Source organism: Notechis scutatus, chromosome 4, assembly GCF_049901735.1.
Source record: "Notechis scutatus isolate UNSWTSFEM ecotype Mainland chromosome 4, rNotScu1.2, whole genome shotgun sequence".
In the NCBI taxonomy this organism is placed as follows: Eukaryota; Metazoa; Chordata; class Lepidosauria; order Squamata; family Elapidae; genus Notechis; species Notechis scutatus.
This window is the reverse complement of record NC_142012.1, coordinates 150,247,383-150,274,291: the sequence shown is the minus strand read 5'-3', so window position 1 is coordinate 150,274,291 and position 26,909 is coordinate 150,247,383. Positions and strand designations below refer to the sequence as shown.

Sequence of the window (26,909 nt, the reverse complement as noted above, 5' to 3'; positions counted from 1 at the left end):
TGATTGTAAATATAAGCCTATAAAGAGCCGTGGTGGTGCAGTGGTTAGGATGAAGTACTGCAGGCTACTTCTGCTGACTGCTGGCTGCCTGCAATTTGGCAGTTCGAATCTCACAGGCTCAGGGTTAACTCACCCTTCCATCCTTTCGAGGTCAGTAAAATGAGGAACCAGATTGTTGGAGGCAATATGCTGACTCTGTAAACCACTTAAAGAGGGATGTAAAGCACTGTGTGTACTAGTGCACCTTTTGCTTCCATTAATGCATGATAACATCTGCTAATAGTCTGTCCCAGTAATTCAAGACCTACTTGATAATGGAAATCAAGAAAACATGCGTTCACTGGTATAACACAGTAGAAGAAGCTCTCATCAGTCTTGATCAAATAAAGCACTTCAGTTTTCAACAGGAAGTTCAGCAAGTTTCTTCTCAAGGTTTTTGCAAGAGCAAAAAAAAATAAAATACTGTGCATTCAGGATAGGCTGGGCTTTCAAAACAAAGGAATGCATTATGAAAGGATTTATTGAGTTTACATTTTTCCTTCAATCTCTTAAACCCTTTAGCGAGATGAAAAAGAATGTGTTTGTGTACACACACAGGCAGAGACATGTTCTTTATTTAAATGCAATGATTTGAATCGTATGCTGAAGCGTATTGTAAGACCACTTAAAATTCATGTAGAACACCCTCCTTTATTTGCTAAGGCTAAAAATTCTAGCTGCTCAGAGCAGAAGTGATTCCTGTTATGATATAGTCACAGCTTCCAAAATTTCTAGTGAATTCTTGCAGTTGTAATCATAAACTTCTAAGAGATCAGCCCTACTAAGTCAACCAGACCTTGAAATCAACTGCAGGAAAATTAAAGTACTTTTATTGAGGCAGGCTCAATTAAAAAGAAAAGATTAAAAAGTGTTTCAGCTTCTTTTACCTGATAATAATGTTGTAAACCAAGAATTGCTTAAGATGAGTGGCCATATATATCTTTTAAATAAATACAAAATAATTCCTGCTTTATTTATCTGGTTCTATATGGTATATCCAAAAATTTTCGCCCATGCTATCATCGTTTTCGTTACTTGCTCTTCTTCTAATTTAACACCTAGTAAATAACAATACATTTTTTAATCAGCTTGTCTTCCATTTCTGTTAGTATTTTATCCAGTTCTGTTAACTTCTTATGGATACCTTCAGCTTTGATATCTTTTTCATATCTTGATTGTATTTGCATATATGAATACCAATATCAACCCCTTGTTCATTCAGTTCTTGTTTAGTTTTGAGCTCACCCTTTTCATTCAGTATATCCTTATATCTAACAATAGTTCTCATTTTACAAATATTTGGGTGTATAAGTGCTTCCACTGTCAATAACCAGACTGGAATTTTCAAATAATGTTGTTCTCTAGTTTTTTCCCATATTAACAATAAAGCATTCCTAACAAAACATCTGGAAATAACTGTTTATCTTACTTCTCCTTTACGATAAAAAAGACCAATATCATTGCTGAACTCGGATTATAAAATATTTGCCTCAATAATGGGAGCCTGGTGAGATTTGAACTGCCAAACTGCAGGCAGCTGGCAGGCAACAGAAGTAGCCAGCAGTACTGCACTCTAACCACTGTGCCATCAAGTCAAGGACTATCTGTCCTGAATATGTCCAAATCACATGCCATATCCTATAATATCATTCTGTACTATCTATTCCACAGCAGGTTACCACTGATAGCTATGATTTGTTCGGGTATTTTCTCACATCATTATAGTTGTGCTTTTAAAGTTGTAGCAACGTTTTGGCAGAAGCTCATCTGCCATCATCAGGCTTCTGTATTGTGTTCGTCTGTGTTCAGATGAACACAGTACAGAAGCCTGATGATGGCAGATGAGATTCTGCCAAAACGTTGCTACAACTTAAAAAGCACAACTATAATGACGTGGGAAAATACCCGAACAAAGCTAAATACCATACATGTAAGTACCCGCGAAAACTTAAGAAAACACACACACACACACCTATATATATTTGTTATATATATCAGAGATCATTATAGTGTGTGTGCAATGATACTGTACATGGCAATTTGCTAGGTTTTCTTTCTCTCTTTTTCCCTCTCTCAGAATATTGCTAATTTTTATAAAGCCTTAGCTTGTATACCCTTGAGCTTTGCAGATGCTAAAGAAAAAATTATGTTAGGCTTTAATTAGAAACACTTCTTCAATATACTTGAACATTCCAATAACACATACAAGTACTTCCTCTATAATAATCATTGCAAAATTAGGCTGCACATCTGGAGATTTGGATGAAATAAATTAATTTTAGGGTATAAATCTCCTTTGAGTTAAGAGCTGTTTATGTCATAGACTCAAAAATGTATACACTGAACTCAAAACTGAATTAACCAACCAAGTATGCCATCATTCAGCATGTGGGAATATAGTTATGCCTTCTCAGACAGTTCTCATAATTTACAACAGAAAACAATAATTTGAATCTGCAGAAGTACAAACAAAGGAATTCCTCCTTTCTACTAAAAGCTCTCATGCCACCTGAAAAGATATTTCAGTTGTTAGAGAAACTTCCTCCTCCTCCTCCTCCTCCTATAATCATGTCAGGAGCTGAAACTCTTCCAGATTGAAAGCAGTGGTGGGATTCAATTATTTTTACTACTGGTTCTGTGGGTGTGGCTTAGTGGGTGTGGCAGGAGAAGGATGCTGCAAAATCTCCATTTGCTCCCCACTCCAGGGAGAAGGTTACTGCAAAATCCCATTCCCTCCCCACCGCACTAACCTGCTTTTCAGCTCTGTTCTCCTGTGCAGGACAACAAAAGAAGACCCAGACGATCAGCTGGGACTCAGGAAGCAGAGAATAGAATGGGGGCGGGGCCAGTCAGAAGTGGTATTTGTTGATTCTCCAAACTACTCAAAATTTCTGCCACCAGTTCTCCAGAACTGGTCAGAACCTGCTGCTGAATACCACCTCTGGTTGAAAGCATTGAAGGGTGACATCGCCACTGCCTGGGGAACACCCAGCTGGATGTTCCTTTCATGTCTCCATTAAATGGTACCCATTTATTTACTCGTGTTTGCCTGCTTTTGAACTGATGGGTTGGAAGAAGCTGGAGCATGAGACTGGAGCTCACCCATCTCAGCAGCAACCGGGTCTCGAACGTGTGCCTGCCGATTGTCAGCCCAGTGTTGAAACCATGTGAGCCACCATGCTCCTTCAACTTCCAAATCAAATGAGATACAACACAGAATGCTGCTCCATAATGTTTGAATTTTGCTTTGACAAGATCTCTGTATCTCATCAACATTCTTCAAACATTTTTTGAAGGACCCAAAAGCACAAATATTTTTTCATAATTTTATTCTTAAATCATAAATTTATTTTACATTTGCAGGCTATAATGTTAGGTTAGTACTGTTTCAGTTGTAAGCATTGCCAAATGAATGTTGTAGGCAAACCATATGCAAAACACAATGTCCTGAAGTCTTTGAAACAGTCATTAGAAATCAACTGATTCAAAGTATTGGTCCCATGTTTGACCAAACCATTCCAATAAAGCATCTTCCCCCTTATTTTCAAATTAGGGTTATTCTATTCTAATCATATTTTCATATAATTTGGGATCAAATGTAACCACTTACCTATGAATAACAATATATTCAAGATTGGAAATCCTCTCTTTAATATGCTTGAACCCTAAAACTTTCAAGATTTCTAAGATGTTATACAGTATATTTATTGTCCAAATACACCTAAGGGAGGAAATATTCATAAAAGGTGTTGTCTCTAAACAATATAAATGTTAAAATAAAAAGCCAATTATATGGTTGAAAATCTGGTAAATTAAAACTGCCTTCACAGTATTTTTAATGGTAATCTCAATTTGGCCAGTGATATTATTTAGCCAGCTTTAGCGTCCCACTTTTTTGTCTTATTAATCTATCTCTCTGGGTGATGTATAGAGTTATGTATAAAACAGCAGTAAAAGAATTCCAAGTAAAAAAGTCAAAACTGAAGATAATATCATTGCAAAAATATATCCTGACAAATGTTAAAATAAACACTTTTTTTACTTTACTTTACTTTATTATGCACCTTTACTTAATTATGCACCTCGTACAACAAAATTAAATACCATCTTCAGTGTACAATTTATGACTATGAAAATAAATACAAAAACACATCCCTCACACTCCACACATTGAACTGAAAACCCCTGATATTGCATTAATATTGCACTACACCGTAGAATTCAATAGAGTTACTGCCCTGGGATAGAAGCTGTTTTTTAGCCTATTTACCTTGTTTTTATTATCCTGTACCTTCTGCCAGATGGTAATAGTTGAATAAAAAGGGTGCCCATGATGAGATAGATCTTTGAGAATGTTTTGAACTTTCTTAAGGCAGTGGGAGCTATAAAGCTCTTCCAAAGAAGAGAGTGGGCAACCAATGATCTTCTGGGTAATGATGTTAATCCTCTGGAGTGCTGCCCTTTTCCTTACTCTAAATCAATATTTCCAACCTTAGCAATTTTAAGATGTGTGGACTCAACTCCCAAATTCCCCAGCCAGTTGGAATCCGCACCTCTAAAAGTTGCCAAAGTTGATATGCACTGATTAAAGTATGAGTCCTTGGTGCTCTCTGAGCTTGGTTGTTTTCTTGCAGACATTTCATTACCCAACTAGGTAACTTCATCAGTGCTAGAAGGTTGTGGGATTTGCTGTCTGTTTATATATTGTGTTCTTTTAGCTTTTTGACTGTCTCTTTTGAATGCTATAAAAATAGGTAAGATACACAACATATACAATTCATTCAAAACAAACTATCAAAAAGCTAAAAGGCCACAATACTCCTAGCCAGCTATCAATACCAACATAAGCAAAGATTAACACCAAGCAGGAATCAACACTTCAATCAAAAAAACTACTAACTCCATAAACAACAGCTTATCAAGGAGCCACCAAGAACACTCTTACCAACACTCACAGACACTTGTATATAAACAGAACAAATTCCACTCCCTTCTTGAATTGATGATGTTACCTAATGAAACCTAGGCAAGAAAACAACGAAGGTCAAAGAGCACCAAGGACTTCACATTCAACCCTGAACTACAATTATTCTCCACTATTGGTACTGATAAAGCTTAAAACAATAATTACTACAAAATAGGAAAGATATTCTACACTATTAGCAACTTTCAAGAACTCAATGCATTCCAGGAATAAATTTGTTCTGTTAGTGACCTGAGGCCTTTCTGTCCGGTAATTTACAAAAATGTCCTTCTAGAGATCTCTCAGGTCTTTAAAATCAGTCCTCATGTTGATAATTAAACGGACATCTTTGGACTATAAAGATGCTACTCACCATGAAAAGCAATAATAAATTGTACATCCACTTTTAATGGGCTTAGTAACTTGCAGTCTGTAAATCAGTTGCATTGTATTTGTGCTAAAAAAAAGTCTTAACAAGATAGTAATTGTTATAACTGAATCTGGGTCTCCTTCCTCTAAAGGCTGAATTTGACTGATCTGCACTAAGTAGCTTTTTAAATTTTCTACTGAACAAATGTTATTGGCAAAGGAAATAGAAAATCAATGTAAATAAATTTAAACAGAATAAAATGTGTCTGTGCTGCATGCTGTACAAAGCCTGCTTTAGCCAGGGATAAGTGTTATGTGTTTATAAACTGTAGATTAGACAGGATTAAAGGATCTCAGCCTATGTTTAAAAATCTCTATTTTCTCAGCAGTTTCGTAAAACTGGTGATGTTTTTTTCTGCAAGAACTCCTGTTCTTCATTTGATTCTGGCACAACCAAATAAAGAATGGGAAAATGTCGGTTTGGGTCATAGAAAGTGTGGAAAGTACTACATATGAACTGATTCAACTGCAGAATACAGTACAGAAAAAACTAGTGGTGATGAAGGCCAACTTATCTCCTTCAAATTGAATTCAACTCTGGTGACATCATGGACACATCCATGGAGTTTTATTGGTAGCAGTTTGGGAGTGGTCTGTCATTGCCTTATTTCAGGATAAACTTCTCAGCTGAGATTACTCTGAGGATTCAAAATATGAATTCCAAAATGTAGGTTTTGGGGTATAGAAAATAACTCGGTTTGTTCATCTCCTTCCCTTTCTTGAAACTGAGATAAAATCTGTTGCATCCATCTAAAGTTTAACAGCCAGGGACTTTAGGTATACAACAGAAAACCTGTTCTGAATATCTGCCCCATGCTTCCCTTTAAAGCAAACTAAAGAAATTGAAACCCAAATATATAATTCATCTACCCCATCACAACAATGGAGATTGCCTGAACAAGCTATTTCTTCCTGAACTGCTTTTCTCTGAGGTACCTCCTAGAAAGTGCTGACTGCAAGTTAAGAAGCTCAGTTCTGTGACCTTAATTAGTTGATTAGAGCCTTATGGCCAGCTGTCTCTGCTGCCCAACACTGACAAGACCATAATCAGTTTCACACTAAATACTTTAGTTTTCCTCCTTAGTGGCTCATGGATCACAGCAAAAGTGCTCTAGGCAAATAGCAGCATAAGTACATTCCTTTCAATCTGTATCCCCCTGTTTACTCTCTTGTAATCCCTTCCTGTCTAATAATGTAAATACAAAGATCAGCCCTGTTCTTACTAATTATCTCAGAGCCAGGATGAGCATTCCAAAAGGGGAAGAGAGATTAGTGCTAAAAAATTTGCTCTTTTTCTTGACTTCCCTATGAATCAATTTCTAGAAATCTTCCCTGTTTCTTAAGACTCCCTGATTGTTTGGGGCCATATCATTCTAATGGGTTAGGCAAGGGTCTTCAAACTTGACAGCTTTAAGACTTGTGGACTTCAACTCCCAGAATTCCTCCTCCAGTCATATTAGCTCAGGAATTCTGGGAGTTGAAATCCACAAGTCATAAACTCGCCAAGTTTGAAGACCCTTGGATTAGGGCATGACAATGTGTAAAGCAAAGGAAAGCTGGAGGAAAATGGTATGCACAGTCAAGGTTACATGATTTTCAGTTAGCAACTAGTTCACTTAATGACCAAGTCAACAGAAACTACTATGGGTACTTGAGTAGTAGAACTCTACTACTGAACCTGGGGAATGGTCAGCATCTATGCAGAAATGTGGGTTCATATTCAAAGCTCTGTGAATAACACAGAGCCAGGTACAGACCAAGCTCTGGAGCATTCTGGAATCTTCTGGTAACAGGCAGGACTAGCATTACTCAGGAAAGTTCATAAGAAAGCCAAGCACTTATGAAGACTAACATTTACTAAAGAAAATTAGGAAGCCATAAGCAACAAAAATGTTAGTACATATTCAAAATTAAACCCTGTATATAGAAAGAAGATGGGATGATATGGCTCTGCAGTTAAAGACACTGGGCTTATTAGCTAGAAAGATGACAGCCCAAGTTTGAACCCTGAGTGCAAAATGATGGGGTGAGCTCCTATTACTTATTCCACCTCCTGCCAACCTAGCAGTTTGGAAGCATTCAAATGCAAATAGATAAATAGGTACCACTCTGGTGGGAAAGTAACACTGTTCCATGTACCTTAGCATATGTTATGCTGGCCACATGACCACAGAAATGTCTTTGGACAATGCTGGTTCCCTCAGCCAGCCAGATTTGACCAGTCTAGCCAGCTTGCACTGGTTCTTTGTTTTGCAATGGTTAGATTCATTCTTATCGTGCATCTCACTGAAAGTGTGAGAATTAATTCTCACATACTGTTGATGCAAACTGCCAAAACCCAATAGTACAATTTTTTCATTCACTAATAAATTTTCATATCATTTCAAATTATTTGGGGGGGTATAAGACCTAAATGTTTTCATTTTATATAGTATTTTATAACACTGAAAATAAAGACAGTTAGTTATTTGTTAGTCTTTGAGCTGCTACAGCAAAATTTGTTGTTTTTATAACTGAATAATAAAGTTAATTCTTTAACCTCAGGATTAAATCTGGTATGATAAACTTTGGTTTATAAGGTATGCCACAAGTGGGTGGATTTATATAACAATTTAAGTCATAAACCATAGTTTGGAAACCCCAATAGCTGAGTTGCCAAGACAAATACAGATATGCTATGTAATAATTTAGAATGTTCTGTGAATTCAGTCTAGATGAGTTATAATTCAAACATAATTCATTCTCTCCTTTTCTTTGCTGCCTAAAATATATATACAATGGAGTTGAAGAGTAAACACAATCATTTGGTTCCTCAGCAACAAACAGTATCATTTTTTTCAGAATACATCCAAAGTATTTTTTTTAAGGACTCCACATTTTCCGTATTATTATTTTCAAATAAGGGGTTTTCTTTTTCCTTTAAATTCATCAATTTTATAGCAGATTTTAAACAAAGCTATGAATTGGTTAGGGCAGTAATTATCCTTGTCATCAACTATTATTGTTAGAAACAATGCATGGTGCACTGGAGACAGATTTTCCATTATGATTTGGCAGAAAGAAATGTAGCTGAACAATAGATTTTTTTTTAGAAATATAGAATGAGGTTTGCAACATGCAATGCAGAAGAGAGAAGAAAATTAAAACATGAAAACATCAAATTTAATGCTGCAAGGGTATCTGTTAATAAAACATCTTTTCTTGCAGATCAGACTGCGTTTTGATTATTAATTCAATTCCAAAAGTGTAGCATTTCATTCATATATCAGCTGAAAATAATTTGTAACAATAGTGGATGGAATGGTTTGCGACTATGGAGAAAGAAGAAGGCAAAATCCAAGGAGATGAATAGGAAAATAATATTCTGAGATGTACCTTGTCTGCTAACTTGGTGACTCTGCTGTTGAAGAATATATTTTTTCTTGGGTCTTCCTTGAGTTGGTTATTTTCATCCTGAGGGATATATCAACTCTAGCTAAATATATATATATAGTGGGGCACCTTGTATTTATTTTGTACTCCCTTGAGTACAAACTCCCTTGAGAGATTATTAAAGGCAACTGTTGAATCCTCAGCATCTTTCCTTTATAACAACCCACAATATCAAGATAAATTATGTGAGAAGGGAGCTGGTAACTGACATAAGCAAGTTCACCATTCAAAGTTGATTCTTAGGATGGATGCTTGCCCATGGAAAATCTCCCCTTCTGCCACCTTTTTTGTCTCCTCTGCATACTGTCAGATAGACCTGGGATGTATAATTATTCTATATTTATTACTCCTTAGCCAAGGGGTAAAAAGCTGAGGAATAAGAAGATCCATTCATTGGTTTCATTTGTGTTTGTTTGTATCTTTAGGGTGATCACCATTTTCCGTCTAAATAATTTGACTCAGTATCTTGTTCAGCCTTCAGAATGGAAAGGAGGACCTCAGCACAAGGATGACATTTTATGTGCAGCATTTTTACCTCCACAGACTCTTGTCACAGGTAGAGAAATATTTAATGACTGAACTAATGGCACTTCAGTACAAAACTAGATCTGCTGTCTGGTCTAAATTATATATTATATTTTGTAGAGCTTAATCGCTTCTGAAACATAGAAAGAAGAAATGAAATCATGCAATAAGACAATTATGGGTCTGACCTTCCCTTTTTTTCTATTATGCTCTTCAACTTCTAACTTAGAGAAATCTGGGAACTGTGAAATTTCTTTCTGGATGGTGCTACACCAAGAAAAGTAAAAGAAATGAGTTTTAAGAAACACAACAGTGGATATTATTATATAAAATCATAAACTTTTACATCTTAGTTATCCATATGGATGGAAGGCATATGTTCTACACTTAGAGTCTCAACCTCTTCCCATTCTACTCCCCTTATCAGTCCCAAAAATGCTTTTTTCAGGAGGCAACTTTCTTTGAAGATGTTTTGCTTCTCATCTATGAAACTTCTTTAACTCTCAAAGGATAGTGGGAAATGGAAGGATTTATATTTCTTGGTCATTTGCATACTTTTAGAGCAGGGGTGTCAAACACAAGGCCTGTGGGACAGATGCAGCCCATGATGTGGTCAGCTGATCCAAGGTGATGCAGTGTAATGCAGAACCATCCAGTCCCTGAACACGGGGACTGTTACCCAAACAATTTGTTAGCACCTAATTGGACTCTCATTGTTAAGCCAGTGGGGAGAAGGAGGTGGGAACAAGAGAAAAGTTATGAGCCATGGTGGCGCAGTGGTTAGAATAAAGTACTGCAGGCTACTTCTGCTGACTGCTGGTTGTAGTTCGGCAGTTGGAATCTGCAATTTAGCAGTTCGCATTAGAGGGTCATTGAAGCACTTGGAGGTTTAGAAGCTTCTTGGATGAGAAACAAAATGTCTTCAAAGAAAAAACAAGAAAACATAATCACTGAACCAGTAGTAATCCCGGTTGAATCCCACCCCTGTTGGTAAAGATGTAGACCCTGCACTCCACAACATATTAAGTTTGGCTATTTATAATATTGTTAATTTTCTTATGTTCAGTTATATGAACCCAATTGTAAGGTCAGTTTAGGGTTCAGTATATTGCCTGAACCCAGTAAATGAGTTAATTCAGTAACTAGGGTAAGTGTGTTATATGCAACCTTCTATATAATGTATTTTTTTTCTTATTACACAATTTCTTATAGAAAACTGCAGTCATTCTAATAACCCTGGACATAATCTTTCTACTCACCAAAACATGAAGCATTCAGCACTTCTCAATCTTATTTTCATCTTTGCATACTATTTTTGGTAATGCATTTACTTTTATGATTTAATTCAGGGAGTTCTGATGGTGAGATTGTTGTATGGAATAATAGTACTGAAAATGCCATCATGAAGCTTTCCTACAATCCTGGAAGATCATTGAGGTCCAACTCAGGTTAGTGAGCATCTTAATGGGATGTTAGTTTTCTTAGGCTTCGAAACTGTTGTTTTGTATAGGAAAGGGAACAACAAATGTCTCCACCTTTCATTGCATTGAACTTTTCCATTGGAGGTTTGTGCCTGCAAGGAGTAGTCCAAACAGAAATCCACAAATAATTTGGGGGAACTGTCCATTGAGTGATGGTGCTGAATGATATTAATTAAATTGAGGTTCTTGTGAGCTACATATGGATAGTTACATTGTAATGGACAGGGGTGGTAGAAATTGGAACCATGCTATTAAAGACATGTGACTGATACCCTTAAATATCCATGTTGGCATGAGTCAAGAGATTGTACTAATGTACATAAATCAACTATCCCCAACTTGAGTGCTCTCCAGATGTGTGGGATTCATTTCAGCTGTGGAGGAATCCATGCTGGAGAAACATAACACTAGATAATCAATTACCTAGCAGCACTAATCATGTTGAATAGGTAATTATGTGTATACTACGCTGTCATATCCTTATGTAGGATAAAAGTAACTTCACTAAGCATTTAGACTTGGATCAGAAGCCACATAAAATAAAGGAATGCTAGCTTCTCTATTGATATATGGGCAGCTGCTATTTATGTATAGTTATCCTCTTGTGTATCTCCTATCATATTTCTGCTTGGTAAATTATCATTTATTTTTAATCTAGCAACATTGCAATTATCTTATTCTATGGGATCAAGCAGGCCAGGAAAACTTTGATCTCTGGAATTAATAATAATGAGTTCCAGCTAGGAGACCATTTATGCCTTTGCTTGTCAAAGTGACAAAAGGCAGCAGCAACAAGGCTGTTCCTTGAGATTGTCTTCTAATTCCCCATCACACAGAAAATGATTGTTCCTGTTTATTGTCCCAGATCTATGTCAGCAATTTTTGTGTTACCATCTCCAGCAGGGAATATTTTCCTTAATTTCTGCCTTGTTTAAGTGCAAGATGATAAATAATTTCAGGGGGCTCCCTTGCAACTCAGCCTCCCTTCGAGGCTGTTCATAACCTGAGAAATTTCATTTGGCTGAGTCTTCACACACTAATGGTTATCATATATTAAGCAACATGCCAGCAGGCAATTCATAATTGCTCCCCATTCTGCAAATTGCAGCTTTCATTATGGAAGAATAACTCGTGTATATAAGATAGTGAGTTGAGAAGATTTTGTTTGAGTAGGGACAGAAATGTATCTTCAACTAATGTTACAGAATGGCTGGGCAGATCCCTATTCTACTCCTTCCTTAAATTGCATGGCAATTTTAAAAAGGGCCAGCTATATAAATTTTAATTTCATCAAATCTCGCTGTCAGGATAGCCCTGTAACACACAAGGCAGAATGGTAAGAAAAAGAGACTTTTGATCTTCTGCACTTGTGTCACTCGCAAGGCTTTTCTTTCTTTCTTTTTTTAAAACACAAATTGGAGGACAGCTAATCTTCACTAGATAAATAATCCCTTCATCTAGATATGCTGGAAAATCATTTCATTATGAATAGAGATGAAATAATGATGTTGAAAGAAGATGTCTAAGCTCTTAAGGACCCAAAATGTGTATGAAGACTGTAATGAATCAACAGAGAGCAATTTGGTGACTGTAGAGCATTCCTAATTTGAAATGACCTCTGCCTGTCCATGTCTAGCATGGGATCATTTCAGTATATTTGTTATGCAGAAGCCCATTAAATTGGTGTTATATTATCTGCAAATTTCTTACCATATTAAGAAGGAGAGAAGACTGAAAATATACTGCAGTATACATTTGAGAGACAGATAGAGCCAAGTTTTGTCTTTGAAGAGGTACCAAATGCAACAGATCAAAATTTCCCAATGCCAGAATAAAACATCATACATTATGTATAAAATGCCTAATAAGTTGTTCCCTGCATATTTAATATTTTTCCCTTCTGTCCTATTTAAATAGGTGTTTGACAGTAACATTGCTAGGATCCTAGGGCCATACCCAGAGCTTAAAGATGAGGTTTATGGCCTCAAAACATAAAACGTTTTTTAAGATCCCAGGGAGTATGAAGTGATAAGAAGAAAATAAAAATAAGGAGCAAAACATGGAAGAAAATACAATATTCAGCATCTGTTACTTAATAATTATGCAGCATAAAAATTAACTTTGAAACTTGTCTGGTACCTGTGTTCCTGTGAATATAGGAATAAATATTCTATATTTGAATTACAGCGAGTGTGGCAGTAAACTGACCTTGAAAAAACAAGAAAAAACAAGCATAAAGTGAATGGGAGACCACCAGGAAATCACAGGGTTATAGATTACTCTGGCAAAATGAGAATAAAAACAGTCATGGGATAAAATAATGGCAAAATACTTCCAAATTGCTGCTAAGAACATGGACATGTCTAGAGTTAAGCTGAATGAAAGACTCATTTATTTTTATCTTCTTGTTAGTTTTGTGATACATATTTCAGAAACTATCAGTTCCAATTTAAGTCTAATTAAAACCCATATAGAGGCACAATATGATCAGGGAGATTATGTAGCTTTTTTTGTAGTTTAGGGTCAAAATGAAAAATGCAATGAAATAGCTTGTTCTATTCCCCGATTCTTTTCTTTATAGCCTGCTATTCCAAAGTAGTGTTGCTTTCTGGTTGTTGACATTTTTAAAAGTCAGAATTATAGGATCATAGAAATGTGGACCTTGGTGAGACTACAAGGATCATCTTGTCCAACCCTTTGCAATGAGCAGGAAAACAACCAATTAAATCATCATGGAGAGATTGCTTTCCAGACATCTTAACATCTTTAGAGGTGGAGAACATACAGCCTCTATAGGAAGATTGGTTTTTGTATGTATTTAAACCAAAACTAGGTAGCTGCAACTTATACCCCACATTTCTGGTCCTAGTTTCTGTGACCAATTGGCCATGAAGAACAGTTCTTGGCCATGTTCCTATATCCAGACTATATTCCTGTATTTTCTCTGTTTTCGTTCTTCTTCATACTGAATAGTATGGACATTCCTTCAGCCTATCCTCACAGAGTATCCTCTTAACTCCTTGAATCTTTGTTATCCCCGGAACCCCTTCCAACTTGTCAATATCTTTCTAGAAATGGGGTCCCAGAATATACAAAACCCAAAGCATGATCTCAACAGTGGACAGTTAAGAGGAGCAAAGTTTTCACATTTCTTTCTTAGATACTGTTTCTGCTAATGCATGCTTGAACTGTGTTAGTCCTTCCAGCAAGTGTCCCACAATAATGATGCATATTTAGTTTGTTGTTAATGACCACATTCAAATCTTTCTCTCATATAGTGCTTCTAAGCCATGAATCCTATTTCTTGCATATTTTCCTCCCTAAATACATTAGTTACATTTTTCTTTGTTGAAGGATATCTGGTTTCTCTCACTTCAGTGTTCTATCCTCGCTTGATTAGATTGCAACTTTGTTCTGTCTTCCAGAATATTGACCATAGCTCTAAATACTGTGACATCTACCAATTTTACCAACAACCCATCAACCTTGTTATCCAGATGATTAATACAAATGTTGAAGAATACCAAATCCACTAGCTGTTGTTGTCCATCCCAATATGGAATCATAAATGCTAAGTCTCTGAGCATGAATTAATCAGCCAGTTGTGGACTCATCTTCAAGTAATGTCATCCAAGCCAGCTTATCAATAAGAACGTTGTATTGTATGCAATTTTACCAATAGCTTTGTTGAAATTAGTTTACATCTATAGTATTTTCATGGTCCCTTAAAGCAATTTGACTTGTCAAAGAAGGTGATGACATCTGTTTCATGTGAGCTATTTTTGAGAAACCTATATTGACTGTTGACTGGAATTACAGCATTGTGTCCTTGATGCTAGCAAATAGTTTGCTTTATAACCTGCTCTAACATCTTTCCAGCTATTACGTTAGGTTCACCTGTTAATCACTACCCCCCCTTTCCTTGTTCTTCTACAGACCTCTGGCACCTGCCAGAACCTCTGAAAATTAATTGATAAAGGTCTTCAGCAAATTCCTTCAGTCTTTTCCTTCAATATATTTCATCAGGGCTTGAGGAATCGAAAGACTTCAAATTAGTTAGAATTTCATTTGCTACACCACTCTGGAACTTTCATCCTCCCCTCTTGTCTCAAAGGGTCAGCAGTAAAAGGAATGAGGTCTGAAAGGCAAAGCAGAAAATGTTTCAAGCCTAAGGCTAGCAAAATTCAGTAAGGTTGATGACCAAGAGAAATGAAGCAGTGGTTTGACTTTCATAAACTAGAGACTGTTTATGTGACTCAAATCACCACTTATTTTGGATACAAAAGAATAATTATTGATCTCCTTTTCTTGGTCACCTGCTAAAATCTCTCCATTTGGATTAAGCAATGAATTTAAAGATAATGCTGCCTTTATCTTCCTCCATAGCTTTTTTTAAAATACTTCCTAATGGATTTTGCTAGTCCTAGCTGATTATCTGGCTTTTGCCTTCCATACTTTGTTCTTCATTTCTGACCGGAAGCTTTGTTGACTTCCTTGGTTGTTAGGCCATCCTTCTATTTCCAATAAGCATCCAATTTCATCTCTCTGAAATAGTTTTATTTCTCACTGGTATTCTTATACTTTTTTATGCTTATAATTTCCTTTTTAAGGAGTCTCAGCCAGCTGTGCCACCTTTTCAATTAAAGTTTTTCTTCTCATGACATCTCCTTTACTACTTCTCTTAGTTTAATAAAATTAGTTAATAAAATTCATGGTTCAACTAGAAGTCAGTTAATAAAATCCATCGTTTCAGTTTGATAGGTTTTCCCTTTTTTTGTTGTGTTATTAAAAGTCTGTTATAACAATATGTGATCAATGCACCCCCAAAGTTTCTATTATTTTAATATCTTCAATTAATTGTTCCTGTTATTAAGGATCAAATCCAAGCTAGCAGATCTCCTAGTATGTACTTCAGCCTTAAGAAAGGCAAAATGATTGCCAACTCAAGTAAAAATAATACTTAATACCTTGTGTTTTGCAACATTCATTGTCTAAAAACAGATGTCCAGGTATGTGAAATCTCCCATTGTAACTGTTTGATGTTTTTCTGACATTTCAGTTATCTGCTTTAATAAATGGTTTTGTGCCTGTAGGAAAGTCCTTGTAGGGGAATAGCAGGCAGAGCTGCAGGGTTAAGTTAAGTGCATCATCAGTTTAGAGTCATTGTGTTCCCACAAGCAATCCTAGTCCAACCCTTCTAAATTCTATTAACTCCTGTCTGGGACCAATTTAGTGTTGGACTTGAGTTGACCAAATTCTTAGCATTGTCTTGAAAAAGCTATACTGCAATCTTACAAAAGGTCCTGATTCTTTGCACCCAATTATTAATCTGGTCAACTCAAGTTCAACACTAAATTGGAACCACATAATGAAATTCAGGAAGGCTTGGACATGGAGTAGTTATGGGAATGCAACAAATCTGATGATATGCTTAACTCCCCCCCCCACCCCAGCTCTGCTTACTCTTTTTCCTATACTCTTAGCAAGATACCCTTTCTGTTAGTTTGACATTTTATCTTAGCCATTCAATTATTATTATTATTAATATCAGTCCAATGGACCTCTGTACATGCATGTTCTTTCCTGTTATATAACACAACACCCCCTCCTCTCTTGCTGTATTATATAGGTGACATTACTCTGTGGAACTGCTTACAAAATGATTCGTTCAAATTTATTAATTTTATTTATTTACAAGGCTTTAATGGCCAATTATCTCATGTGTTGTGAGTCACTCAAGGTGACTCACAACAATCCGTAAAAAGCATAGTTAAAAACAAAAAGTACCCTTCTCCCATACGCCAAACCAACTGCTGTTCTAGTTCAACTCCTACCATAACTCAATGCTTGGGGCAAGTGCCAGCTCTTCACAGCCTTCCAGAAAGCTAAAAGAATAGGGATTCCTTGGGTCTTAGGTAGGAAACTGTTTCAAAGAACTGAGGCACCCATCAAGAAGGCAGACTTCCAAAATCCCATCAAATGATGACATAACACACAGTGGTGGTATTCTACCAGTTTGGCCCAGTTCGGCCGAACTGGTAGCTCCAAGGATCATCTGTGAGCAAACCAGTTCACTTGATGATCAGCTTCTGGGCCTTCCAACCCACTCCGGCTCTATACTGACTTTTATTTCCTGCTTTTGAAGCTCAGCTGCTTTGTGTGGCACAGCAGATTGCTGTGCGTCAGCTGTTGAAGACACAGGGAGAGTTCAGGATTGCAGAAGAAGGGCAATATCAAACCCTCTGCACACGCACAAAGCACACACAAAGCGCACCCACCAAGCCACACCCACAGAACCGGTGTTAAAAAAAAGTTGGATCCCACCACTGATAACACACCCATACTCTCTAACCTAATAGGAGGGATGGATTCCCTCAGGGAGAAACAACCCAACAAATAACATTCTATTAATTTTACATTTATAAAGATACAGTAGGAACTTTGTCAGCCTTTAAATTATAATTTTCAGCTTTCCTCCTTTTACAGAAAGCAAAAGTAGCTGAATATACTTTTCCCTTAAAAAAAAATCAGCAGCTTAGCTTAAGGAACCAATTAAGACACTACTTTATTTCAACAGTATAAGCATATTTACTTGTGCTGATATCTCTTGTAGATTGGGAGCCAAAAACCCACATAAATTGTTCTTACACCCAGAAAGATTTGGGGATTTCATTTCTCTTCCAGCATTCTTACTCCATTCCCATGTTGCCCATCCACATCCTTTGAAACTGAACAGGCTCAGAGATCAGCTCTCCATGGATCACAAAGCTATAGCGTTTGAAAGCTGAAAAAATGAATAGAAAATCCCTCTAAGAACACCAAAGTTCTCATATATATTAAAAAATAAGCTGTTTGGATGTTGGGTATGGTTAAATACAGAAATGTAACATTATAAGGAGCCACAGTCTTTACCCAACTAGATCGAAATATAGTCAAAGCAAGACAGCACTTGCTGTCCAAGTGAGGTTAAAAGCCAACAGGTAAGGTTGTATAATTTTAGAGCCAGTTTTAAAGTTTTATAGACCTAATTAGACTGCTTTTTAAAAGTCCCCAATGTTTTTTTTTGTTTTTTTTTAAATAATTTTTTTCTTTTTAATATAATCATTCCATCTTTGGTAGAACAGTGTGTTGTCTGGGTACAAATATCTGTGTTAAACAATAATCAAAATTACAACATCCTTCATTAAGGTATAGTAAAGGTCCCCCTCGCATATAGATGCTAGTCGTTTCCGGCTCTAGGGGGCGGTGCTCATCTCCATTACAAAGCCGAAGAGACAGTACTGTCCGAAGACATCTCTGTGGTCATGTGGCCGACATGATTAAACACCGAAAGTGCATGGGATACTGTTGCCTTCCCACCAAAGTGGTCCCTATTTTTCTACTTGCATTTTTACATGCTTTTGAACTGCTAGGTTGGCAGAAGCTGGGACAAGTAATGGGAGCTCACTCCATTATGTGGTGCTAGGGATTCAAACCACCAAACTGCCAACTTTTCTGAGCGACAAGCTCAGCGTCTTAGCCACTGAGCCACTGCATCCCCTACATCCTTCATTACATTAATATTAATTCTGCAATATTTAACATAGTAATGTTCCACATATTAATTCTACAATGTTAATATAAGTCCCCAATGTTTCTATTTAGCACAAAACAGACTTTATTATGAGTTTCCCCCCTCTGGATATTGCTGTGTGGACATAATATTCAATTATTTTATTATATCAAATCTGGATGAAGATGGAAACACGTCTATTGCATATAATATTGAAATTTGATTTCTGAGTCTACTTTTTCTCGTTTTCACTTTTGCTTCCCTAGCCCAGGGAATAGCCCAGTCATGAGATAATCAGAAGTGTTCTTTTTTGTTTTGCTTTATGAAAATTGTTAGTATAATATGATATATGAAGCTAAACTATAGATTCATATGTCAATTTCACTGTGCAAAATCTAGTTACTTTCATAACTATTTCATAATATTGGCATATTCCTATCAAACTATAGACAGGGTTAACATAGCCAATTGAATTTGGATAGAGCTAGAGGGTAGCAAAGAGATACCAAAAACTGTAAATCTCTGTTTCTATCTAGTAGTAATTCAGATTGTTTGCAGTCTTGAACAGATAGTCTCAATTTTGAATGACATGACAAGTTGATTTTATTTATTTCAAACATGTATAGAGCAACCTATCTTGTCCCAAACTCTGGCTGGTTCACAACCAAGAGATAAGACAACATCTATTTACAATACAAATATTACATTCAAAACCATTACAATCTAAAGATCTAGTCCATAACAAGTACATTTCACAATCTCACCCTGGCCAGGGCCTTTGGGAAAAAACCAGATGTTCAGAGTATTTTGGAAGGTTCAAAGGGCAGGGGACTGCCAGCTTTCAATGCTCCAAATGGCAGAGGCTGCCATGGAGAAGGCACACTTCCTAGGTCCGAGATGATGACAGCATTTAAAAGAGGGGACTAGGAATTTACATACTGTGATGACCCGGAGTGTGACACAAACATAACAAAATCCAAAATGTAAATAAATGTCCTTTATTGCCTCCAACTTGGCCCCACTGTTCAATAATTCTCAGTTGGAGATAAAGTACTCAAAAATAGTCTTCAAAAGAAAGCAATACAGTCTGAATTTAATGAGCAGATAGAGGTGAAATTAAAAAAACCAAACAAACTACAATGACAAAATTTCCACAATGGACCAGAATAAGTAATTACCAAATTCAAGGAGATAACATGGCACAGTCTGTTGGAAGGATGCCAACCAAGATAACTTCAGCCCAAAATAACACACACTCTGCTTCTGGCAACACTGTGTTGTAATTGTCTCTCTTATATACTAGTCTCCCTAGCTGCAACCAATGAGGAGGATCATGGCCGCTTCCTCTCTCGTAAACCAAGTTGTTGCCTTCTCCGTTCCTCCCTGCATGTCCTAGGATGCAGAGGGGATGGGCCTGGTGCTTCCTCTGACTGCCCAGCCGGCCTCTGCCCTTCCCCAGCCTCCTCCACAACCTCCACTCCCTGTCAGCTGTTCCTCCTCTCCCTCAGAGTCCAACTTTATCAAGGGCATACTCTACTGGATCTGATCAGACAAGCAGATATTCTTAGGGAAAGCTGGTTAGACAAATAACCTGATCTTGTTCCATAGAGGTCTTTAAATATAATAACCAGCACCTTGAATTGCACTTGGAAGGAAACTGGGAGACAATTCAGATTATGTAGGAGAGGTATAAAGTGGGTGAATCTAAGGGGATCCATCATTGTGTACACCCTGCATTCTGGACCCATTGTAACTGTTGGGTGTTTTCCAAGACTTCATGTAGAGGACATTGCAATAATCCAAATAGGAAATGACCAAGGTATGAGTGACCATGAGCAAGGCTTTCTAGTCCAGGAAGGCACATAACTGATTCATGAATCTGTGCAAAAACCCGCACTGGCCACAGCAAGACTCACAAGTCATGACTCCAAATTGCATACCAGCTGTATGTATTCAATGTCTATATGCGTTCAGTGATACATACACACTGTATTTTGCATGCTAAATCTTAAACCAGGTTACCTTAACACAATTGTGTGTCCTAACAAATGGCCAATTTATCCTAAATGCCAAGGCTTGATTCCCACAACAAACCATCCAATCCCATTTTTCCAGCTCTAGTATATTATGTGAACCTGGTATAATTGGGTAACAGCATAATTTTTGTGATCTCGAGAATTCAGTTCCTATGTCATCTTTTAGAAATATTTTAAGTGTCTAGCAAGGCTAGTTGGTTTAGAATTATAGAAAGGAAAATTACCAATGGAGCTTCTGTTTTTTTATGGAAGCCTTCTGTCCACAGATCTCATATTAATCTCTCCAAATAGCTCTTCAAAACTCTTTGACATGCCTGTAGACTTATTCTGCAACTTCAATTTGGCAGTTTGAATCTCACCAGGCTCAAGGTTGACTCAACCTTCCATCCTTCTGAGGTCAGTAAAATGAGGACCCAGATTGTTGGGGGCAATATGCCAACTCTGTAAACTGCTTAGAGTGGGCTGTAAAGCACTGTGAAGTGGTATATAAATCTAAATGCTATTGCTATTACATATATTAAATTGGGAACAGAGATACATCTTTTGTATTTGGGATCATGGTTATTGTTGGCACCGTGAAATCTGGCTTCCTCTAAACCTCATATGCACTAATTGAGTTTTTATTTTATTTTATTCCCCACAGGTTCTCAAATGCTACAGAACAAATCATCTGACAAATATATGAGGTCTGCAGCTAATCCTGAAGCTGAAAACTGCAATGCTATAACTAGACTTGTCTTCTTGGAGAGTAGGAATATCTCAGCCACAGGTGAACTATAAATCCTTTCTGATAGCAATAGCAGTAGCACTTAGACTTATATACTGCTTCACAGTGCCTTATAGCCCCCTCCAAGTGGTTTACAGAGTCAGCCTATTGCCCCCAACAAACTGGGTCCTCATTTTACCAACCTCAGAAGGATGAGTCAACCTGATGCAGGCAGTCCCCAATTTAACAACAATTTGTTTAGCAACCTTTTGAAGTTACAATGACACTGAAGTGACATGACTGGTCCTTGCATTTTAAGCCATTGCAGCATCCTGATGGCTGTATGTTCAAAACTTGGGTGCTTGGCACTGGCATGTATTTATGATGGTTGCAGCCTCTTGGGGACATATGGTTGACATATGCAACCTTCCCATCTGGCTTCCAGCAAAGTCAATTGTAGGGTGATTTACTGTACACTTTACTTGTACAGTGATTTACTTAAAGACCATGGTAAAAATAAATAAAAATAAAACCTTGCTTAGTGATGGAAAATTTGGTCCCGATTGTGATCATCAGGCAAGGACCACCTATAAACCCCTCCATTTTTCTGGAACCTATATCATACAAATAGCACTTACATTTATATACTGCTTTATAGTGCTTTACAGCCCTCTCTAAGTGGTTTACAGAGTCAGCATATTTTCTCCCAACAATCTGGATCCTCATTTTACCCACCTCGGAAGGATGGAAGGATGAGTCAACCTTGAGCCTGGTGAGATTTGATCTGCCAAATTGCAGGCAATAAAGCTTCTTGGAGTAAGGCGACACAATGCCTAACTGAAATTTTAAAAAGAGGGCAGATTGGTGAGGACAGCAAAGGTTTCAGAGAGTTGAATAAAGGATTTTGATGATGAAACAGTTGCCTTTCGGCATATCTTTTTTCTTCAGCTCTGATTTATTATTCAGGCCTTGTGAATTTATACAATGAAGTTGTAATATTTTTATTTTCAATCATCTCCCTCACAGTTCCTCTACTTTTCATCCCCCAAAATAAGTAAAAAATATCAAAACCTCCTTACTTTGTCCTACATCTGCCCAAACATGATAAATCCATTCATTTCAATAATTAATGAAATTCACTCCCTTCCCCCATTTCTGAATTAATCTTCTCCCAAAATTAATGTCATCACTTACCAAAATATATAAATATTTCTAAGCAGGTTGCTCGTTTGCTTTCTTTTTAGTTGAATTGTATTTGATATTGAAGGTACATTCTGAATGAGCAATTCTGTGATGAAAGACTGGTTACCTAATGAGTGTCTAAGTAAATAAATATTGATTTATGCCTCTGTAAGTTGGAATAGCATTGCAAGATGATGATGGAATTTCGGTCCAGTTGAGAGCTTTGCTGCAACTAATCTTCAGAAAATAAAGTAATTTCTCAGCCACTTTTTTTTCCAGATGTTGCTTGAATGAAAATATCATTGTTTCCTTCTAAGGTAAATTAGAATCTTTTTGCAGATTTATGTCCAATGATTTGAGAAATCTGTTGCTTTGAGGATTATTTAGGATTCTTTGGTGCCCATAAAGTACATAAAACTGACAAGAGGAACTTTACTTTGCCAAAGTAAAAACCATTTGTATGAAGATTTACAATGCCGTGTACAAGTTTTGCAAATATAAAATAAAAAAAAAGTCTTGGAAATAGGTTTCTAAGACTTAATTTCTTATTGTGATAGCTTCTTTCAGTGTGAGAATGCTAAGGATTGCTGCATATTTCACTGTTGGTGGGAAGCTGCAGTATGAAAACAAAGACTAAAAGCTGCACAACACTCATCTAGGAAGCTTCACTTGCAGTAAAAATGGCTCATGATGAAAAAAGAATGACTGTATTTAGAAAGTTAAACCAAATGCAAAATTCTATTTTACTATTCTCAGAAAGAACATGTAAGAGAAGACTTCAAGATTAAGGCTTTAATCTTATAAATAATTACACAAAACAGAATGGAGTACAGTACATTCCTGGGACAAAACCCCATGAATATGTTTGTCACACACACACACACACCACAGGTGTAGAGAGCCTTTATTAAGACTTCTAAGCCGAGATTGGTATTACCCAGCAATTCCCTGCCAGCACCAGCAGGGTCCACTAGGCAAAAGCAAGTTTGTTTGTTTGTTTGTTTGTTTGTTTATTTATTTGTTAATCACTTACAAGATAATAGGTATAAGTATAAACATAGTTATGAATACATGAAATGGATACATATAAGAAAAATAAAAGAAACAATAGGACAGGGATGGTAGGCACAATGGTGTGCTTATGCACGCCCCCTACAGACCTCTTAGGAAAGGGGTGAGGTCAATAGTACACAGTCTAAGGTTAAAGTTTTTGGGGTTTGGGGAAAAAACCACAGAGTCAGGTAGAGTATTCCAGACATTGACCACTCTGTTGCTGAAGTCATATTTTCTGCAGTCAAGTTTGGTTCAGTTTACCTTGAGTTTGTATCTATTGTGTGCCCTTGTATTGTTATGGTTGAAGCTGAAGTATTCATTAACAAGTAGGACATTGCAATGTATGATTTTATATACTAAGATCGGACCGAAGGCAGCTTAGTTCTAGGTTTTCTAGGTCTAGAATTTCAAGTTACAACAGTATTGAAAAAAAGTGATTATGATTTTTTAATAATTATGATTTCTAATGATCACATGATCAAAATTAACCACTAGGCAACTGGCATGGATTTATGCTGGTTGCAGTGTCCCAGGGTTATGTGGTTACCTTTTGCAATCTTCTGACAAGTAAAATAAATGGGAAAGCCGGATTTATTTAAGTAACTGTGTTACTTAACAATTCTAGTGTGGCAAGAAAGGTGATAAAATGGGGCAAAACTGACAACCACTGCCTGCTCAGTAAGGAATTTTTTTTGGCTCAGTTGTGGTTATAAGTCAAGGACTATCTGTATATTATAGTTGGCTAGATGAGTTGTCCCTTTAAGTTAGGGGTCGCCAATCTTTTGGACTTCTGGGACCACCAAATTCATAACTTTAGATCCCAGGGACCACTAACCAGTTCTGTGGGCATGGCCTAATTTGTGGGTGTGGCTTGGTGGTCATGTGACTGGCTTGGCATGGCTTGTATGTAAATATTATAAATATTTATATAAATATTGAATTTTTTGTAAAAAAAAGAGCAACTTTACCCAAAATCCGGCAAAGCAGGCAGATTGGGTTGCTCACAGAATCACAGATTCATTCAGAGATCTATCTATCTGCCATTGGCTAGCTCAGTCTGTCACATAAAATTTGCTTGCAAGGAAACTCATAAAATTTGCTAGCAAGCAAACTCACAAAATTAACTCACAACATACCATGCATGTAAATATTGAATTTTTTTTATAAAAAAGAGCAACTTTTACCCAAAATCAGGCAAAGCAGGCAGATTGAGTTGCTCACAGAATCATTCAATGATCTATCTATCTGCCATCGGCTAGCTCAGTCTCTCAAATTTGCTTTCCCTGAGTCTGCACTGAATTTGCTTGCAAGCAAACCTTCAGTCCTAAGGGAGGTTCGGCTGTGCTGAGCCGAAGATCTAAAGACTAGCTAGAAAGCAAGACATTCAACCATTTCCTGCTTCCTAGCTAATCGAAATCTCCCGGCACAGTGGAACTGATGATGGTTGGAAAAAGGAAAAATAGCAATTAAGCAGGCAAGTTTACCCGGTCAGGAGTGAGTGGGTGGGGAGGGTTCCCGAGGGCCATGTGGGCAGTGCAGCCTTGTGTTTCTGCACAGCCTAGATTAATTGTTTTGTGGGGGTGCTCTGGGGGTGAGATTTCTCTGTGGCCCACCGCTGCTTTAAGGAACAAGATATCTTGAAATCGAAACAGCTATGTATGAACGTTTGAGGGCTAAGAGTCATTCTTAATATTATGCATGGCTGAGGCCTCTATAGTAAAAAGTGCAAAAGGAATGATGCCAGGGTTTTCAGGCAATCTTCCCTTAGTGTTGAAGAGAGCTTGTGGAGAGTTTTTGTTTTTAAAATCTTGTGAAATCTAAAAATGTTGAGTGTTACCCATTTTAGAATACCAGGAAATTATTTTATCAGTCTACAGTAATTGTCCTCCAAGATTGTTTGAGAAGTGCAAAAGAGAGGTCCAAAAGCAGCATGCAGCCCAATGGTCTTAGGTTATTCAAATAATCTATTTTTTATGGATGCATTTGAATCAAGCATCATAGTGTGAGATTAGACTCATCGTCTTTATGCCTCCTTGTCTTCCTATTTTAGGTGGAGCCAACCTTGTGTCTTGTGGAGGCGCCGGTTGGGTCTGGTTTTGGAATACACAAAGAAGCAAGCTACTGGCAGAATTTGAAGCTCACAGTGGAGTAGGGTCTATTATTATGACAACTGAAAAACGAAACCAGTACCTCATCACAGCCGATCTGATTGGATGGCTAAAAATATGGGACATAGAGGTAAGAGAAAGGATTTCTGTATTGACTTGATGGGAGTAAAATAAACAAACACATACACATCACTGATGGGATTCAATTTTTTTTACTACTGGTTCTGTGGGCGTTGCTTGGTGGGCGTGGCAGGGGGAGGATACTGTAAAATCTCCAGTCAGAGGTGGTATTTACCAGTTCTTACTCAAAATTTCCACTATCGGTTCTCCATAACTGGTCAGAACCTGCTGAATACCACCTCTGATACACATATAGATACACATAATGTGGAACATATAATTTTAAGATCAATTCTACAAAATGTAATACAATTTCCCAGGATATTAAAACAAATCTTAATGGCATATAAATTTCTATTTATTTCAGTTCTTGATCATGGCATTTGAACTTAGATGTCTCTGACCAAAATCCCAGTACTAATCTTTGTATCAACCTTCCCTTATCTGATTCATCCCAGTCTTGGTACTATTTCTGGAAGAAAGACCTGATTGGGATAAGCTGTGGTGTTTTCATTCTCTGCAAATATGTACCCATCCTTAAAGATATTTTAATCTTAGAACCATGCTACCCTATATCTGTTTACCTATTGGTTTATTGATTCAGCTATGAGCTGAAATTATGTGCCATATTAAACTGTATACCATGGTTTAGAAACCAATATATCTGGGGTCACATAACATACTAAGATAAAGCCAGTCCAAGCTTTTACAGCTTAACATGATTTTTGAATGCTATTTGGGCATTATATTTATGAAGAAGTCCAAAAGGCGAGCAAGACTGCAACAAATATCTCACACACTATGTAGCCTCTCTCTTTACACTTACACACACACCACATGCATCCGTTGCATGCATATTTATACAATACAACTGTGTATTTTGTATGTCAAATCATAACCATGAAGACAAATTGATGTATACAGTTGTATGCAAGAGGCATATTCCTACTTTATGTGAATGCCAGGTTACATACTTTTTATTGATTTTGAAATGGAATTGTTAAAATTGTTGTTGTTGGGGGTAGAATAAGAGAAAGAAACAGAATGAGATTTGAGTTATTTACAAAAGTAATAAAAGTGGGGTATAAATAGATTCTTGGGGGAAGTGTATCTGAGTAATTATGAATTATGGAACCTCCATGTTCTGCAGAAGTTGACTATTAAATAACCAGAAATGGTTTCCAAGTAGATACAAAGCAAACAGGCAAAAGAAATATCTTAGTTTGAGGTTTCTTAGACTTCTTAGACTTAGACCTGGACACTAATGGAAAAGGATGCTGAAC

General features: G+C 37.0%; 1 protein-coding gene across 1 annotated transcript in view; it reads left to right on the top strand.

Moving 5' to 3' along the window:
- Positions 1-26,909, top strand: part of WDR49 (WD repeat domain 49) — a 124,107-nt gene that overhangs the window by 58,009 nt on the left and 39,189 nt on the right. Inside the window, exons 11-14 of the mRNA XM_087965279.1 lie at positions 9,289-9,419; positions 10,738-10,836; positions 21,101-21,226; positions 25,449-25,636. Coding sequence (XP_087821405.1) covers positions 9,289-9,419; positions 10,738-10,836; positions 21,101-21,226; positions 25,449-25,636 — 544 coding nt within the window. The remainder of the gene's footprint in view (positions 1-9,288; positions 9,420-10,737; positions 10,837-21,100; positions 21,227-25,448; positions 25,637-26,909) is intronic.